The sequence below is a fragment of the Schistocerca gregaria genome, chromosome 5 (assembly GCF_023897955.1).
Source record: "Schistocerca gregaria isolate iqSchGreg1 chromosome 5, iqSchGreg1.2, whole genome shotgun sequence".
NCBI classification, from domain to species: Eukaryota; Metazoa; Arthropoda; class Insecta; order Orthoptera; family Acrididae; genus Schistocerca; species Schistocerca gregaria.
The window spans coordinates 427996469-428016733 of record NC_064924.1 but is presented as its reverse complement, the minus strand read 5'-3'; the positions used below and the strand labels follow the sequence as shown (position 1 = coordinate 428016733).

Here is a 20265-nt window from a genome sequence, read left to right as displayed (position 1 = left end):
GATACCTGTCTTCAGAACAGCACTCCGTGAAGAATGGCTGCCATTCCCCAAGAAACCTCCCAGCACCTGATTGAACGTGTGCCTGCGAGAGTGGAAGTTGTCATCAAGGCTAAGGATGGGCCAACACCATATTCAATGCCAGCATTACTGATGAGGTTGCCATGAACTTGTAAGTCATTTTCAGCCATGTGTCCGGATACTTTTGATCACATAGTGTGTACTATTTCAAGCATAGTGGTGGTGTTAAGTTCCTATGGGACCAAACTGCTCAGGTCATCAGTCCCTAGGCTTATACACTACTTAATCTAACTTAAAACTAACTTATACTAAAGACAACACACCCATGCCCAATGGAGGACTCGGACTTCCAAAGGGGGGGAGCAACGCAAACCGTGGAAAAGCGCCTTTGACCGTGAGGGGTAACCACACGGTATTTCAAGCATACTCTGTGGCCAAACAATGCTTTCTGCTTTTTTGTAGACAGGGAAACATGGAATATTATTTGAACTTTTTGCCTTTTCGTGTTAAGTACCACCACATCATGCCCTTGCTTCGAAACCAAAGTAAGCACCAGCTCCACGTTCACGTGGATTTAGCGGTGTGGAAGAGAGAGAGAGAGAGAGGGGGGGGGGGGGGGGGGGGCAAGTTCCATCCAAGAGGCTGATGGGGAAGGGAGGATGTGTCCTGCAAACCTCCAGTATCTGTGAATCCCCCGTATCTTCAGGCACCACTGTAATTGTGGCCCAGAACTCGTTTAAAACCAGTGGCACAGATACCAATCTCTGATAGTGGAAGTATTGTTATTTTCTCACTTCATTATACAGAGATCTTTTGATCTGCATTTCTTTGTAGGTTATGGAATCAAAACAGTATTAATTGGGATGGTCTTCTCCGCCCAATCTGACTTTACATTTCGTTTTTTACAGCTGTATGATGGGGTTGGCGAGACTGATACTGGTAGTGGCAGCAGCAGTCGTAGTTGGATCAAGTAACACTACAAACATTCCATCTGCAAGCAATGTGAACGCTATTATTGGTAAGTAAGTTTCAGAATTGTAACAGCAATAACTTCATGTCCACATCAAGTAAATATGAGGCTAGATGCAACCATCTAATTATCCTCATTTTTGACCTTTGTTCAATGCTGCTCTTCCAGCGGCAGAAAATTTGTCATTTAAATCTGTTTGGGGGCTGGGTACCTCAAATTATCAGATCATGTTCTTCTTACATTATCTGTGTTTTGTGCAATCTAAGATAAGTGTAATTTTTAAGATCTGGTGAAACAGGAGGAAGTCCATCATACATATAAGTGTGCATAGTAAATTGCCCAAGAGCTTTTTCTTGACAACCAAATTGGCATATCTCAATTACTAACATGTTATCGACTTAGAAACATCAACAATATAAGCCAATAAAACAGGAGTGTCAAATAGTGCATAATGGTACTATGGTCTACATCTACATACATACGCTGCAAGCTACTTTACAGTGTGAGGTGGAGAGTAGGCCTACTTCTGTTACCACCATCTTTTTCGTCTTTCCCTGCTCCATTCACAAAAGGTAAGTGAGAAGAAAATTCTTGGTAAACCTTTGTATTTGCTCTATTTTCTCAGATTTTCTCGTTGTGGTCATTAAGCAAGACATACGCGTGTGCGGGAGGAGTAATATATTGCTCAATTCTTCCCAGAACGTGCTGTTTTGAATTTTCTGTTCTAAACATCTCCGTGATGCACAACGCCTCTCTCAAAGTGTCTGCCACTAGTTTTTTGAGCATCTCTGCAAACCTCTCGCATCATTTAAATAGTCCCATGACAAAATGTGCCACTCTTCGTTGGATTTTACGCATCTTTTCTGCTAATACAGTCCAGTAAGGCTCCCAGATTCATGCATTGACTCGGTTTGAAAGCATGTCACAAAGCTGTTGTATCCACGCCTGAGGCAAGCTGGTCCAGGGGGCATGATCGTGTCAGCCATTGACAGTACAGAATCAGAGTTCGGAGCACGTTATCTAATCAGCCAATCACAACAACACTTCTTCATCACACATACACACAAATAGGAATGTTAATGCTTTAAATTTATATACGTACAGTATAGTAACAAGCAAAGCTATATTTTCGTATCAGGTGATTATAATTAAACTGACAGTGGTCCAACTGCTGCAGTGCAGGCTATATACATCACAGGACAGTGAAACATAGTGGGTATGTTCATTTATTGCAGAGTGTGCTGAAAAAATAATAGTTCCAGTTTCCACCACCAAGTGAAAATACAGTGCTGTAAGCAGTCAGAATGTGAAATGTTTTCTGTTTTGACATCACTATGCTGTTTGTCACTTTGTGACGTGTTTTGATTTCTTTTGTGAAGTGGCTGTTGGTATAAAGAGTTAAGAAGGTAAAAGTTTTCCATACCAAACACAGAGACTATTGAGAAGAAAGACCGTGCAACAATGACAATGCTCCATTGCAGGAATATTACCAACAAAAATAGCTGTGAAGAAGCACCATGTCAATACATGGGTTAAGGAATATAATCAGCCGGCTGCAGTGGCCGAGCGGTGCTAGGCTCTTCAGTCCGGAACCGCAATGCTGCTACGGTCTCAGGTTCGAATCCTGCCTCAGGAATGGATTTGTGTGATGTCCTTAGGTTAGTCAGGTTTAAGTAGTTGTAAGTCTAGGGGCCTGATGGCCTCAGATGTTAGGTCCCATAATGCTCAGAGCCGTTTGAACCATTTTGAACCAGAATCCATGTGACTTCTGGTTGTGAGGATACATGAAAGATCATGTCTATCAGAATGTATCCAGATTCTTCCTGAGTTGAGGGATAGCATACGTTGACATACCGCTCCGATTACATTGGATAAGCTACTAACAATTGCTGACTATGCCGTGTTACGGATGGACCATGTTGCTGTGTCAGGAGGCCACACTGAACTCTTTTTGTAACTTGTGACAATGTCCTAATAAGCGTTCCAGAACCACCGTTATCATAGGTTTGATCATTCCTCCCCTTATCCTGAACCCACATGACATTCTGTCTGTATGCAGCACCATATTTTCACCTGGTGGCAGAAAATGGAACTATTATTTTTTTAGGTTATTCTGCGAGCACACTGTTTAATGAAGATACCGATGATGGGAACATCCTGCAATGAACACATCCTGAACTGCAGCATTTGGAATACCGTCAGTTTATTTATAACCCCTGGGTATATACATATTCTGCAGATCAATGTGAAGTACATGGCAATTTGTATGTCCTGCATAGTTATTAGGACTTTTCCTATTCCATTTGCGTAGAGAGCAAGGGAAAAATCATTGTTTAAGTGCCTCTGTGCGTGCTATAATTAATCTAATCTTGTCCTTGCGATCCCTAGAGTTTGTATATTCCTAGATTCATCCATTAAGTGGTTTTAGGAACTTTCTAAGTAGGCTTTGACAGGATAGTTTGCACGTATCTTCAACCATCTGCATATCATTTGTTTTAGTGTCTTCGTAACACTCTCTCACAGATCAGGCAACAATCAAGCCTATGACAATTTATGCTCCTCTTCTTTGTATCCGCTCAATATCCCACATCAGCCCTGTTTGGTACTGGTCGCACAAACTTGAGCAATATTCTGGAGTATGTTACACAAGTGTTTTGTATGCCATTTCCTTTGTATTTCTCTAGTGTTCTACCAGTTAACTGCCATCTGGCATCTGCTTTACCTAAGACTGAACCTATGTGATTGTTCCATTTTCTATCCCTACAAATTGTTACCCCCAACTACGAATAGGTGTAGAAAGATACTAACTGAGTGTCACTGACTTTGTAGTCATAGGATACCTCATCTTTCATTTTGTGAAGTACACAATTTTCGATTTGTGGACATTTAAAATGAGTTAGCACTTAGAAATCTTTTCTAAATCTGACTAAATATTTATGCATCCTTCCTCAGACAGTACTTCATTATGGATAATTGCATTACCTGTGGAAAGTCTGAGGTTAATACAAACATCATCTACAAGGTCATTAATATACCACATGAGCAGCAATGGTCCCAATATATTTCTCTGAGGCACACCTGAATTTATTTCTACATTCTTCTGTTCTTTCGGAACAGGCACCACATACAGTATATACAGGATGATTTTTCCACCGTGTACAAACTCTGGGGACTGATCGCTGAGAGGATATGGAACAAAAAAGATCTAGTGAACTTATGTCTGGAAATATATACACTCCTGGAAATGGAAAAAGGAACACATTGACACTGGTGTGTCAGACCCACCATACTTGCACCGAACACTGCAAGAGGGCTGTACAAGCAATGATCACATGCACGGCACAGCGCACACACCAGGAACCGCGGTGTTGGCCGTCGAATGGCGCTAGCTGCGCAGCATTTGTGCACCGCCGCCGTCAGTGTCAGCCAGTCTGCCGTGGCATACTGAGCTCCATCGCAGTCTTTAACACTGGTAACATGCCATGACAGCGTGGACGTGAACCGTATGTGCAGTTGATGGACTTTGAGCGAGGGCGTATAGTGGGCATGCGGGAGGCCGGGTGGACGTACCGCCGAATTGCTCAACACGTGGGGCGTGAGGTCTCCACAGTACATTGATGTTATCGCCAGTGGTCGGCGGAAGGTGCACGTGCCCGTCGACCTGGGACCAGACCGCAGCGATGCACGGATTCTCGCCAAGACCGTAGGATCCTATGCAGTGCCGTAGGGGACCGCACCGCCACTTCCCAGCAAATTAGGGACACTGTTGCTCCTGGGGTATCGGCGAGGACCATTCACAACCGTCTCCATGAAGCTGGGCTACCGTCCCACACACCGTTAGGCCGTCTTCCGCTCACGCCCCAAGATCGTGCAGCCCGCCTCCAGTGGTGTCGCGACAGGCATGAATGGAGGGACGAATGGAGACGTGTCGTCTTCAGCGATGAGAGTCGCTTCTGCCTTGGTGCCAATGATGGTCGTATGCGTGTTTGGCGCCGTGCAGGTGAGCGCCACAATCAGGACTGCATACGACCGAGGCACACAGGGCCAACACCCGGCATCATGGTGTGGGGAGCGATCTGCTACACTGGCCGTACACCCCTGGTGATTGTAGAGGGGACACTGAATAGTGCACGGTACATCCAAACCGTCATCGAACCCATTGTTCTACCATTCCTAGATCGGCAAGGGAACTTGCTTTTCCAACAGGACAATGCACGTCCGCATGTATCCCGTGCCACACAAGTGCTCTAGAAGGTGTAAGTCAACTACCCTGTCCAGCAAGATCTCCGGATCTGTCCCCCATTGAGCATGTTTGGGACTGGAGGAAGCGTAGTCTCACGCGGTCTGCACGTCCAGCACGAACGCTGGTCTAACTGAGGCGCCAGGTGGAAATGGCATGGCAAGCCGTTCCACAGGACTACATCCAGCATCTCTACGATCGTCTCCATGGGAGAATAGCAGCCTGCATTGCTGCGAAAGGTGGATATACACTGTACTAGTGGCGACGTTGTGCATGCTCTGTTGCCTGTGTCTATGTGCCTGTGGTTGTGTCAGTGTGATCATGTGATGTATCTGACCCCAGGAATGTGTCAATAAAGTTTCTCCTTCCTGGGACATTGAATTCACGGTGTTCTTATTTCAATTTCTAGGAGTGTAGTTTCTGTGCAAGAGAAAATTTATTCAGTCATACATTGTTGCGGAGACTGTGGTCTAGTACTTGCTGTACCATGCAGCTATGGTTACAGTACGTGTTGAAAATGGGTTCCACATGCCTCAACGCATGTGTGTATGTGCCGTAGCATGTTCTTCCTCACATGTACACATCAGCCAGGCTGCAACTGAACAGTTTCAAAGGCAGCATGAGTACGCTTCTCCATTGTCTCCACATATGGAATGGGTTCTGCATACATGATACTTTTGAGATGGCCCATAACCAGAAATCAGTCAGGTTGAGATCTGGTGAATGAGCAGGCCATGCAACTGGACTCCCTCGTCTGACCCACTGACCAGGGAAGACACGTTTGAGACTCATCCAAACGTTAATGGCAAAGTGGCCTGGAGCACCATCATGTAGCAGCCACACATCCCTTTGACTCATGAATGGCACTTCTTTCAGCAGTGGAGGCAAAGTCACCTGCAAGAAACAGTGATAGTTCCGGCATATTGGGCGATGTCGAAGGAAGACTGGTTCCAAAATACAGTCACCAATTATGCCAGCTCACACATCCCAGCTGTACTGATGCTGATGGCTCACTGTCACCATACCATGAGGGTTCTGCATACTATCCCACAGATGTCTGTTATGACATCTGAAAATACCACTCTGAGTAAAGGTGGCCTCATCTGTGAATAAGGCAGATGACTCAAATCCCCAAACAATGGTTGCCTGGTAAAGAAACCAGTGACATAATGGCTCCCGATTTAGAAAGTCTGTCACATAACCAATTACTGTGGCAGGAAAGAGCACTAGGGCATGACATATCGAGGAAAAGTACCACCCTTTAGGAGGAAATCATGCATACTGTAAATGTGGGTGCATGGTACATCTCGTATTAGATCACAGTCTCTGTAACAAATGATTGAATAAATGGTCTTCAGCATGGAAACCATGCATTTCTGGACATAAGTTCATTAGACTTTTTTGTTCCATATCCTCTCATCGATCAATCCATAGTGGTGTTACATGGTGAATAAAATGAACCTGCATAACTCAAGCGAGGCTGCCCACTGTGATTGAGCGGTTCTAGGTGCTTCAGTCCGGAACCAAACGACTACTACGGTTGCAGGTTTGAATCCTGCCTCAGGCATGGATGTGTGTGATGTCCTTAGGTTAGTTAGGTTTAAGTAGTTCTGAGTCTAGGGGATTCATGACCTCAGACATTAAGTCCCATAGTGCTTAGAGCTATTGGAACCATTTGAACTCAAGCGAGAAGCGAGGGCAGCAAGTGATCTTTCAGTGCCGATGCAGACCAAGCTTGAACTTTTGCAGGAATTGGCAAGATGCCGCAAGTATTAAGGATAATGGGCAAGGAGCACTACATCTGTAGTGTGTGAATAAGTTAAGAATTTGGATCTGACAGGAGCCGTGCTAGGGTAGTCTGTCCACTTGCAATGACCACTGTGTCTGGATGGCTCAGTGGTCTGTACGTCTGCCTAGTAAGCAGGAGAGCCAGGATCGAATCTTGGCCCAGCACAAATTTTCAATTATCCTCATTGCTTTAAATCAATGCCCACTGGCAGCTAATGTCTTTCATTCCTTTGTATGTTGATTCATGTTGGTTAGAGGATCAAAATGGTGACTGTTCTTTCAGCTGTGTTGAAGGAAGAAACACATATATGATAGAGATTCCATCAGGTACTGGACTTTTGTTAAATTTTAATGGTTTCAGCTGTTTCTCAATGCCACTGATACTAACATCTAATTCACTCATCTTCGCTGTGGTAACAGAATTAAATTGGGGCAATACTCCTGGTTTTTCCTTTGCAAAGAAACATTTGAAAATGGAGTTTAGCACTTCTGCTTCTGATACCCTCAATTTTATTTCCTTTGATCTTCATGCGCATCTGTACACTAACTTTGGTGCCACTAATGACCTTAATATTCGACTAGAATTCTTCAAGTTTTGTGAAGGAAGTCAATGAAGGCTTCAGGCATTGCCCTCTTGACACCCAAGTGTGTTTCATTCATCATCTCTTTATTTATAGCTCTATGCTTTCCCTTGCACCTGATATTCATTAGTATGTTTCTTTAGACTGTTCTTTACACTGATTATATGCCATAGAGAATTCCTCCCATCATAAACTATTCAGTAGTCTCTGTTTCTTTAGAAGTTTATTTACGGTGACTATATACCATGGAAAATATCTCTTCTCACAAACTGTACATATCTGCCCCAGTGCATGTTCAACTATTCTTCTAAACTTGAACCATAGTTCCTCTACATGCACCTGTTATGAGCTAAAAAGTTCCACTTTTGTCATTGAGATAAGACACTGCTGCCTCTTTGTCTAGTTACTAAACATATGTATACAAAAACAAAGATGCTGTGACTTACTAAACGAGAAAGTGCTGGTAGATAGACACAATAAAAAACACACTAACACACACATAAATTTCAAGCTTTCACAACCCAAGGTTGCTTCATCAGGAAAGAGGGAAGGAGAGGGAAAGACGAAAGAATCTGGATTTTAAGGGAGAGAGTAGGGATCATTCCAGTCCCAGGAGCCGAAAGACTTACCTTAGAGGGAAAAAAGGACAGGTATACACTCGCACACACACACATATCCATCTGCATATATACAGACACAGGCAGACATATGTAAAGGCAAAGAGGTTGGGCAGAGATGTCAGTCGAGGTGGAATATTTCTGCTTCTAGTTGCCCTTTGTACATTGTTAAGCGTTGTTGGTACGACTATCTCATGGCCACTGACACCAGTTTCAAGGTGCACATTCTCAAAGAGGTTAGGTCTATTTGTTACCATTAGATCAAATATTTTTCCATCATGAGCAGAATTCCGAACTATATGTTCTAGGTAGTTTTTAGAGAAGGCTTTTAGCAATGTTTCACAGAATGTTATATCACTAACAAAACTGTAACTATCCAAACTGACTGTTGAATGATTAAAATCTCCTCTGATGATTACATTATTCTAAAGTTTGAATACATCAGGAGGTGAGTCTGGTGGTTGATGGAAGGATACAATTATAATTTCATGCACACTTCTGGTACTGAGTCTTACCCAAATAATCTTTCATGCAGCTTCAGTTTCTATCTTGATGGATTTGAGTTCCTAATCTACTGTAACATACACCACCCCCATTTCCCATTTCAATATTTAATTGAATTTTCCCCCCAAAAGTCACTGCTGTTGGTAAGGGTTTTAACCAGCTCTCTGTCCCAATTATTATGTGACTTCCTGCTTTTTATGAGTGCTTAAAAATCTGGCACTTCATTGTGAATGCTTCATTAATTACCCAGTTGGATTTTAATACCCTCACCTGTGAGGGGTATTTCTTTGAATCTTACACCAATACTTATGGATCTCCTGTAGAGCTATCTTTATCTGGACTAGATGAAGAGTCACCTAATCTAAAAAGTCCTTCTGTGCACCTCACACAGCAGCCTCTTTTGTGGAGTGCACACCTGATCAATTTAGGAGGAACATATAGTTCTCAGTCCTATGGCATGACTGCAGGAATATGCTTATCGCATATCTTTTTAAGTCTCTGGTTCAAGCCTTCTACTCAACTCAGAACAGGGGTCCATGATCTGTTATGGGCACAATACCACATTTTGTGATCTTCCTCGAATGTCCAGGAGAAAGGCTTGTATTCTAAACCTTCTCCGCCATTTGCTGGAACGATCAAAGAATGACTTCACATCCCATTCAGCAGACATTGTTTGTCCCAGTGTGGGGTACAATCTGCAGATGGTTGTGCTGTTTCCTCACTGACTGCTGGAATACCCTGTTTGTTGTGTTGAATGAGGTCCCAAGGCATACACACTCAGTGCACACTGTGTTCCTTTCAATCCCTTGTTGTCTTTCCCATAAGAGGAATCATTATTTGGTGTATCGTATGTTTGAAGTGCCAATGATTAATGGGACCCTACCATTTTGTGCATGCTTGACACTGACACGGGATGGAGAGGTTTGTCCAACAGGTGAAGTGGGTCTCACTGGATCACTTTCAGTGAAAAACATTACCTCAGATTTGTTTGTTAGGGAATGGATGAAACACCCTGAGCTCCCCATAGTCCCTGTCATACCCATGCAAGTCGTCTAGCCCTACCACTGATGTTTCACTCATGAGTCAAGTGAACAAGCAGTGATGGACCCTGTGCTTCCTGTAGATGAGACAGGATCTACAGGAGAGGGTAGTACTAGAGGTACCTTAGGAATCCTAGCACATGACTCTCAGGAGTCACCGAGCAAGGTGGCACAGTGGTTAGCACACTGGACTCACATTCAGGAGGATGACGAACCCATATATGACCATCCAGATTCATGTTCTTTGTTTCAGGCAAATGCTAGGATGGTCCCTTTCAAAAGCATGGTCGATTTCCTTCCCCATCCTTCCCTAATCTGAGCTTGTGCTCTGTCTCAAATGACCTCTTTGTTGACGGGATGTTAAACACTAATCTCCTCCTCCTCCTCCTCCTCTCTCAGGAGCCCTCCCAACACACGCATTCAGTGCAGCTCCCCATTTCTTGGCAGTAGTTACAGGGATTTCCAGCTGCTTACAAACAGCAACTAATTCATCCTATGGCAGAGAACAGCGTGCACAGTGAGGCTGCAATGTGGCTGGTGCACTAAATTACAGAATAATAAACAAATAACTTTAAACTAAGCTTGCTGATTCTCTTTTAGTTTGTAGGATTTTAGAACTGAAGCTATTAACAGCCAAAACCAGATACCTGTTACTGCGACAGAAATACTTGGTATAAAATTTACTGTCTCTCTGAAACATTTTCCAGGTTATGGTCACCAACAAATTTGACAATAGTGTTAATATCCTATAAATGCAGACACTATACACTACTGTTAAAACAGAAACTAATGTGATACGATATGTGAGTTATTTACATTACCTGATATTTACGAATGCTGGTTTACTACGAAAAGAATTATTCACAACACTTGCAGCTTAAAAAATTTCTAAAAACTTTACATCTGCAAGTATTAAAAAACTCTCAAAAATATATCTTTTTTCACACTATACTATGAAATTATTTTTTAACAATATCTTGTAGCTGAAAGTATATAAACAGAACAAATAACTTTTACAGTTTATTATATAGTATGAATTTATCACGGCGCTCTCAGATGTTCAAAAGTAAACAGGACATGAACAGTAGAATACTGGAATCTAGACTTTTGAATCACACTAATCAGGTACACACTGTCTCACGCACAATAAAATTTGAAAGTCAGGTTATATATGTAAATAAACAATGAACTGCTCAGATTTTTTTATTTAGCTGACACCTCCTGCACTAACATGCCAAAGATTAACTCTTGAGTGTCAGGTTAACACAGACAAAATTACAAAAATTGTGGAGCAACAATGAAGCATGTCATCCAGTTGAGGTGGCTAACAGTGCTTCAATCTAAGTACAGTATGTATTGGAAGTGTGAGCATAAGTGAGTTACCTATACATGATAACATTACTGGTGCCTGCTGTGGATTGCTTCATTTATACATGATGGACATATGTATACCATGTACTTACCTTGTGGATTCCGGTTCTGATATTATCATGTTACCCATGATACAAAAAGGACAAACTAAGACCAGCACATACAGCACTTAAGAGCTCACTATCTTGTATCTACAGAGAACAGACAGAAGTTGTTGTTTTAAGATTCGAATAACCTTAAACAGTTTCACCACTATGTACGTTATATATGATTCACATCAGTTTTTCCATTTTACCATGTGCATCATATTTGATCACGTGAGGGGCCCTGGTTATTTGCCTATGGTGGGCGCCACGTTCTACTGGAAAGTGACAAAAGTTCTGTAATGTTGGTTTGGTAGTGGCAGCACTGGATGACAAGCAATCATTATTTTATTACAGTATTGACAGTATTGAGGTAGTGTCAGTACTGTTCATGTTCCTCACTCATACTGGCATTTTGTTTACATAAGTGGCATTGATTAGTACTTGTTTTCCATAAGACTTTGTGGTTGTTTGATGAACAATGGATTCACAAGAGAAGAGAATCTGGAAATGATTGTAGGTATCGAGTTTATCTAATGAATCACTGTTAGTAATTCCAATCCAAACTATCATGCTCCTTCCTTGAGTGAGAGTAGTAGTGAAGATGAAGTACTTCCATTGAAGAAAAAAAGGTATACATGCAAGTTACGAATAATATTTTCACAAATGGCATAAATGAAGTTTCATCTTCCATTGATGAACACAGTGAAAGTGAGTTGTCACCTAGAGAGATGTTGTGTACTGATGGGCTCCCTACTTCACGAATAAAGTGGTGTGGTGTGCAGAGAAATGAAAACAATTTTGTTTTTTGTGCTAACTGTGGAGTAGGCAATGCAATTTTGGATGATCTACCTGCAAATATTCATCCTATTGACATTTACAATTTTTTCCTTGAGAAGAAATGTGTCATTTTATAGTGAAGGAAACAAACCGTTATGCTGAATGAAAGATTGTTAATGGAATAATTCCAGAAGCATTATTACCTTTATTGAGATTGACTTTATGGGCATTGACGATTTGACGAAATTTCTGAGACGTATGTTATGGATGGGGCTTGATCATAAGCCAAGAATGGAACATTAATGGAGCCAGAATATGCTTTATAAAAACCAGGTCTCTTCTATTGTTTCCCAAAATATATCTGATTTCCTGATCCATTGCATACATTTTTGTGTCAGTGGAAACGTAGATGAAAATAAAATATGTTCAAAATTAGCAAGCTTGGGCATCATCTGAACACAAAATTCCAAGAAACCTTCACTCCTGGTGAAGCTGTTTGTATTGATAAAACAATGGTTCCATTTTGTGGAAGGTTATGGTTCCGTGAGTACGTTCCTGAAGAACATTTTAAATACAGAGTGAAATTACGCAAAGTATGTGCTATAGGTGGATGTACTTGGCATGTTAAAGTGTATTGTGGAAAAGAAGTTAATGCTATAGATTTAACAACGACAACTGTTTTGGAGCTATAGGAACCACTTTTGAATTCTGGAAGACCACTCCTTGTGGATAACTTCTACACTTCTACAAACTTGGCGCACATTCTTCTAGAAAAACAAACTTATCTGGTGTGAACACTCCTCAAAAAAAGAAGGGAAGGTCAAAAAACTGTTATCACAAAATGTTGAAGAAAGGGGAAATGGTGGTTGCAGAAAACAACACAAAGGTAGTTGATGGACTGTGGTGTGACAAGAGGGATTACATTTTTTTGATAACCAAGCACCAACATGTGCTTATGGCAGTGAAAACAAGAAGAGATGAAGTGAAAAAAATGCAGTTGTTGATTACAGTGCAGCCAAACCCTTTGAAATCAAAAGAAAACCTTTGGCTCATGCTCAAGGAAGTCAGTGAAGTGGTACCACAAAGTGGGCTTTGAATTACTATTCAGTACTACTCTTGTAAATGCAAATACTTTGTATGTTCAAGTAACAAAACAAAAAATGGGTGTCATTGCTTTCCTTGAAGCTATTGCAAATGAGTTACTCAGGACTGACAATATTTAGGAGACACTAATGAAGGGGAATCACGAATCAGTTGAAACTGCTGTGAGACGAAATTGTAACAGCTGTTACCAGAAACTCACCAATGCAAGTGAGCAAAAACATGCTATCAAATATAGTAAGTAGATATCACTGGGTGCCAAATTTGTCCTGTGAGTTTCATGTGCGTGAACTTTTTTTTGTGTTGCACAAATGCGTAAAAATGTAAATTTTTAAATTTGATAATTAAAGTAGTTATATAGCAGGTAGTTGGAGCTTTTATTTGCCAATAATAACATGTTCCTCAGATATATGAGTGTGCATCAAGAGTGATGCACCTGGCTAAATAAAACTTTTAGTTGCATCTTAAGTTTAAAATGAGCCAAGTGCCTCATATTTAATCACATCATATGTGTCAGATTAAAAACAATTTTTTAAAGTTTCATGAATTACCAGACACACAAGCTTACATTTTTTAAACAACATGAAGGAAAAAAGTTATGACCAAAGTGAAAAAATTGCCAAAATGCTGCTGGCAGTCAAATTGTTATTGTGGACTTTTGTATTATTGCATATTGCCAAACTTATTTTGGGTTCTGACTGTTTTCATCGCTACAGTTTCAGGATACATTTGCACTCAGCATAAATCTGAATAGGATCACAAACAATAAGATAGTCTATGGAAGTCTGCCAAAACTTGTTCCTGAACTTTTTCTCCCTTTCAGGAAAAGAGGAAGTTCAGTAAAAATGAACTTAGTGCTACCAGCTCAGCCAACAGTCAAATCAAATGGACTCATTTGACTCATTTTCTCGTGTCTCTAATGAGACCCCTGTTCAGGCCCAGCAGCTCATGTTTTGTGTGAGTAGGTAGTTGTCCAAAAAGGGTTCCCCTCTTCCTCTCCCCTCCCTCACCCATGCCACCCCACCCCCATCCCATCCACTCCCAAAGAAATAGTAAATAGAAGCAAAATTCTTGAAAAGAAGAATTAGTAATAAAACTTACAATAAAATTCCAAATTATTCTTAAAACATTATTTATTTAATAAAATGCTAAACAACATAAAAAATCACTTCCACAACATGAAAACTTTGCAGCACTTTGTATGCCATGAATTAAAAAGTACTTAATAAATCATCTGAATCTAGTTTATCACAAACATTGCAGTAAACAAGCTAAATAGAGATATGTTTGAGCTGATATTGCACCATTGTTGATCTTAAAAAGTCTTAAATCAGCATAAAAACTTCCTTCATTACAACAGAATGGTACAGGAATAACAACTGCAAGCAAACAAATCGCACAAACTCTGGATTCAGTCATTTTATCCACTTATGTATTTTTAAAAGCTCTACAATTTCCCTCAAGTTTTTTGCCTGCTCTTAAAAAACTGCAAAAATATGTCTATTATTTATCAGTCTTTCCCCCTAAAAATCATCTCTGTAAAATTTTATAGTCAAATTGATGTCTGTAGGATGTTCTTGAGTAAATTTTTACAACAATTAAAAATAAAAATTTGATGGACTGATTGTTTTTGAGTAGCAAAATCAGTTGGTTTAATACTTCAAAATATGGTTTTCTGAAAACTTTTCAAGGCCTTTTGAATATGATGTCTCTGTTATTACCTTGAATGAGATGTTTTAGAGTTTTGTGCTGCCACATAACTTAAGGTTCTTAATGATCAAGATCAGCAACAGCATGAACATTTTCATGCCAAATTCCCACAAATTTAAAATTATGCATAAACATCAGTAGCTGCTTATATTTTTTCATTTGATTTGAAGACACATAGATTAGATTTCTACAATTCTGAGTTAAAAATTTCTGCTGGAGAACAACTTCAGTAGCACTGTTAAAATAGCACTTGAACCTTTGTAATTAATCATAACATTCAGTTGCTTTTGGCGATGCCATGCTATTAGTTCCCTTGTCAGTAGAAGAGTCATACCAAAACTATAGCAATTGTTTATAAGTTGTCCTTATAGCCTTCACAGATTTTATTCGTACTGCCCATTGTCGCCTGCTACTCTCTCATTGGCTGCATATCACAAACAACTGACACACCTTCGTTTGTTCCCATCATACCTCATGGCAAGTGCTGACAACATTCCTGCACAAAACACATACATACACCACTGTCCCTAGTTTTGACTTTTACCGAGTGTTGTAATTAGTGAAGAACAATATGTTACTGATTGCTAAAATCTCTATTATTTGTATCTGTTATTGGATGTTCTCCTGAGGGATATCATGCCAAATGCTATCTGAATGGCACGTTAGATCATCAAAATCCTAAGCTGGTTGGAAGGCACTGCCCATAACCCTCGAAACATTATCAACTGGAAAGAGATTCAATGGCATTGCTGTCTGAGGTAGTGTTTGGAAAGCATGGAGACGAGCAATGGAAACATTTGCCTTGTGCTGGTGAGTATTTTTTGCTGAAATGTAAGCCCAGGATGGATTCCCATAAATGGCAACAAAATGGGCTGTAGAATATAGTCAAAGTACCGCTGTGCTGTAAGGGTGCCGTGGATGACAATGAAAGGGGTCATGCTATGAAATAAAATGGCACCCCCGACCATCACTCCTGACCATTGGGCCATATGGTAGGTGACAGGGAGGTTGGTACACCACCACTATCCAAGGTGTCTCCAGACATGTCTTTACTGGTCATCAGGGCTCATTTCAAAGTAGGAGTCATCACTGAAAACAATTCTACTCCAGTCAATGAGAGTCCAAGTCATGACATCTCTGGAGACACTTCGGACAGTAGTGGAATACAGACCTGACTGTCATCTGCCATACGATCCGACAACCACCAGTGATGGTCAGGGGTGCAACTTCTTCCCATACCAGGGCCCCTTTGGTTATCATCCACAGCACCCTTAAAACTCAGCAGTACATCGACAATATTCTATGCACTGCTTTTTCCTTCTGGTGTGTATTTGTGATGCACAGTCCCATGGACATCAAAGAAGATAGTCAGTACCATCTCGATTTTGCTTCACACCTGCCACACTTTCTTTGGTCTTGGAGACTAAGGATGCTTCCAATGTGATGACTGTCTTTTTGTATCTCGGTGATACCTGTACACCCATGACTCATCTATAGTTATCATGGTGTTCAGAGACCCAGGATCAGTGTTGGTGGTGTCCAGAAGGACCTGAACAGTGTCAAAACAGAGGTCTTTTCGTTCCAGTAACAACAACTTGGGCATGAATTTTGCAGCCACTCAGTGAATGTTCAAATCATCACACAAAATTGCATGTGCAGAATCTTTACTTACTCCAACCTCTTGGGCAGTCTCCTGCACAGTCCAACAATGATCTGCCATCACCAAATTTTGCACCCTTTCAACAACAGCTGCACTCAGAGCAGCTTGTGGCGTGCCAGAACGCTGGTCACTCTCCGCTGATGTGCATCCATTTTTGAATAGGTGAACCGCTCCTTAATTTGTGTTAACCCATTGCATCTTCTCCAAACATCTGCTGAATCTTATGAATTGTTTTGATTTGAGAATCAGCAAGCTTTTGACAAAATTTGATGCAGTATCTTTGCTCAACATGTTCAGTCATCTTGAGAGAGAGAATTGGTAATCTGACAAGTGATGTTGTGTAGCACATCACTTAGTGACTGACAGGCAGCAACTGACGCACTGGAAGGCAGGGATAAAATTCATGCATGTACATAAAGGTCTCTTCCTTTACTGTGTACAGTGGCACCACACTACCATCTCTATTTTGTACGGGAAAATCAAAGGTCAGATACTTTTTAGACAGACCTCATATGACATTGTGCTCACTATGACTGTGAGCTTCCCTCAAAAATGAACGATGACTGGTGTTATCCACATTAGAACATAAACAGATTCCGTAATCTGTACTTCTGTCAGCTTGTCCTGGCTTCACTCTGCCTGGATTGCAGTCTTTGGCCTATCATACCAACCATTTATTGTGATGGTTTCTGAGAAAACATCAGCTAAGAAAAGTGAAGCAAAGAATCTGTCTACATTAGGCAATCAATGACTTGATCATGCAGAAGTAATACTTGTTGTGTACTTGATATTTTTCTGGGAATTCACCTAAATCCAATATAGCACACAATTAGATGAGAAAGGAATGGTGAACAGGTAAAAATGAATGGTTCCCAAAAAGGAACGATCACCAATGAACTAACTTTTTTCTCAAAATCTGACTGTCTCCTAGACCAAGTGGAGCATATGTGATAGAGAAATACTGGCCATTCATGAACACACAATGAAAATTCTCCTAAATGGCAACCCTACTATGGTGCCATTAGGGAATATAAAGCCTGCCTACCTGAAGACAATCCATCAAATCAATGCAGCACTCATGGACCACTGCCTGTGCCAAAGGACACAGCTGACCTATGGCTGACATCCTTACCAGTGTAACTTTCACCTCAGTTGAACATTTCTCCTGTTTGGCAAATACCATCTTCAGTTAGTGCAAGGGCCAGCCAGGTTGTACGTCATAAGTACCTCCACATTCCCAGAGTTCCACTTTGTTGGGTTGGGAGACACAGGTGGGAATGGTATGTCATGTGGTGGCAAGATTTTTTTGAGTGTTAAACTTAGTCACTGACAGAGACAGCTCATATTTTTGACTTTCTGAACTGCAGTTTACTCCTCTTTGTACATCCATGCTGTTTGGACTTGATCATAATTTGTACTTTGTTTTGTGTATACTGCTCAGGTAATAAATAAATTTTGGTTGTTCTTTTGTGTCTGTGTATATGTCCTTATTGTGGTTAACATCTAGACAAGCTGATACACATACAGATGTACTGTCTACACACAGACTACTATCTCCCAGTTTTCATATGAAAATATTGCTGTGACATAGTTTTACTGAATGTTGGACATATCATAAGCAGTGGTTTGACTACCAAAACATTGTCGATGCATAAGCAAACGTATAAAATAAATGTCAAATTAAAAGATACTATGCATCCAACTTTCACGGAAAACAATAGGGAATCCTTCACTTATCTTACCAAACTGAAGTTTCGAAAAGCCTGAGGGAAGTGCCATCATTTATTTACTGTATTTCTTGGCAAGCCATTCAGATGGTACTTTGTATTGCTGTAATCTTTTAGGGAACAACAAATGCTTTGAGCATGTGGGTCCAGGATGCGACCACGATTCCTTCAATTGTCCATAAACCCACAATGAATTATCTTGAAAGTGTTAGTTACTGCACTTTAGGACAATTACTCTCTTTTAGCAGAAAACTCACTAGTATAGTGCAGTCAACACATTTGAAAAAGAATGTGTCCCAAGAACAAACATTTCTAATATCCATCTGTTTATGAATCCACATTGAATTGATGCTATTTGAAATAATAGTGTGTAAGTGGAATGACCCCGCTTTTAATTTTAGAAATGAATGCTGCATTGTTGTGATCTATACATACATCCATTTATTGACATATTTTGACAATGACTTGAAATTCAACACTTCTTCATTTTACTTCATCTACATCTACATCTACATCTACATGATTACTCTGCAATTCACATTTAAGTGCTTGGCAGAGAGTTCATCGAACCACAATCATACTATCTCTCTCCCATTCCACTCCGGAACAGCGCACGGGAAAAACGAAAACCTAAACCTTTCTGTTCGAACTCTGATTTCTCATATTTTATTTTGATGATCATTCCTACCTATGTAGGTTGGGCTCAACAAAATATTTTCGCATTCGGAAGAGAAAGTTGGTGACTGGAATTTCGTAAATAGATCTTGCCATGACGAAAACTGTCTTTGCTTTAATGACTTCCATCCCAACTCGCGTATCATATCTGCCACACTCTCTCCCCTATTACATGATAATACAAAACGAGCTGCCCTTTTTTGCACCCTTTTGATGTCTTCCGTCAATCCCACCTGGTAAGGATCCCACACCACGCAGCAATATTCTAACAGAGGACGAAGAAGTGTAGTGTAAGCTGTCTCTTTAGTGGACTCGTTGCATCTTCTAAGTGTCCTGCCAATGAAATGCAACCTTTGGCTCACCTTCCCCACAATATTATTTATATGGTCTTCCCATCTGAAGTTGTTCGTAATTTTAACACCCAGGTACTTAGTTGAATTGACAGCCTTGAGAATTGTACTATTTATCAAGTAATCGTATTCCTGAGGATTTCTTTTGGAAGTCATGTGGATCACCTCACATTTTTCGTTATTTAGCGTCAACTGCCACCTGCCACACCATACAGCAATCTTTTCTAAATCGTTTTGCAACTGATACTGGTCTTCGGATGACCTTACTAGACGGTAAATTACAGCATCATCTGCAAACAACCTAAGAGAAATGCTCAGATTGTCACCCAGGTCATTTATATAGATCAGGAACAGCAGAGGTCCCAGGACGCTTCCCTGGGGAACACCTGATATCACTTAAGCTTTACTCGATGATCTGCCGTCTATTACTACACACTGTGACCTTCGTGACAGGAAATCATGAATCCAGTCGCACAACTGAGACGATAGCTTGATTAGAAGTCGCTTGTGAGGAACGGTGTGAAAAGCTTTCCGGAAATCTAGAAATACGGAATCAACTTGTGATCCCATTACTTCGTGCGAATAAAGAGCTAGCTGCATTGCACAAGAACAATGTCTTCTGAAGCCATGCTGATTACATATCAATCCCTTTGAGGTGATTCATAATGTTTGAATACAGTATATGCTCCAAAACCCTACTGCAAACCGACGTCAATAATATAGGTCTGTAGTTCGATGGATTACTCCTACTACCCTTCTTAAACACTGGTGCGACCTGCGCAATTTTCCAATCTGTAGGCACAGATGTATCGGTGAGCGAATGGTTGTATATGATTGCTAAGTAGGGAGCTATTGTATCAGCATAATCTGAAAGGAACCTAATCGGAATACAATCTGGACCTGAAGACTTGCCCATATCAAGCGATTTGAGTTGCTTCGCCACCCCTAACGTATCTACTTCTAATAAACTCATGGCTAGCAGCTGTTCATGTTTCAAATTCTGGAATATTCCATTCGTCTTCCCTGGTGAAGGAATTTTGGAATTACTTG

At 40.8% G+C, this 20265-nt stretch overlaps 1 protein-coding gene across 1 annotated transcript in view; it reads left to right on the top strand.

The window, feature by feature from the left end:
* LOC126272561 (uncharacterized) overlaps positions 1 to 20265 on the top strand; it is a 219285-nt gene that overhangs the window by 86117 nt on the left and 112903 nt on the right. The window contains exon 2 of the mRNA XM_049975483.1: positions 927 to 1036. Within this exon, the coding sequence (XP_049831440.1) occupies positions 927 to 1036 (110 nt within the window). The remainder of the gene's footprint in view (positions 1 to 926; positions 1037 to 20265) is intronic.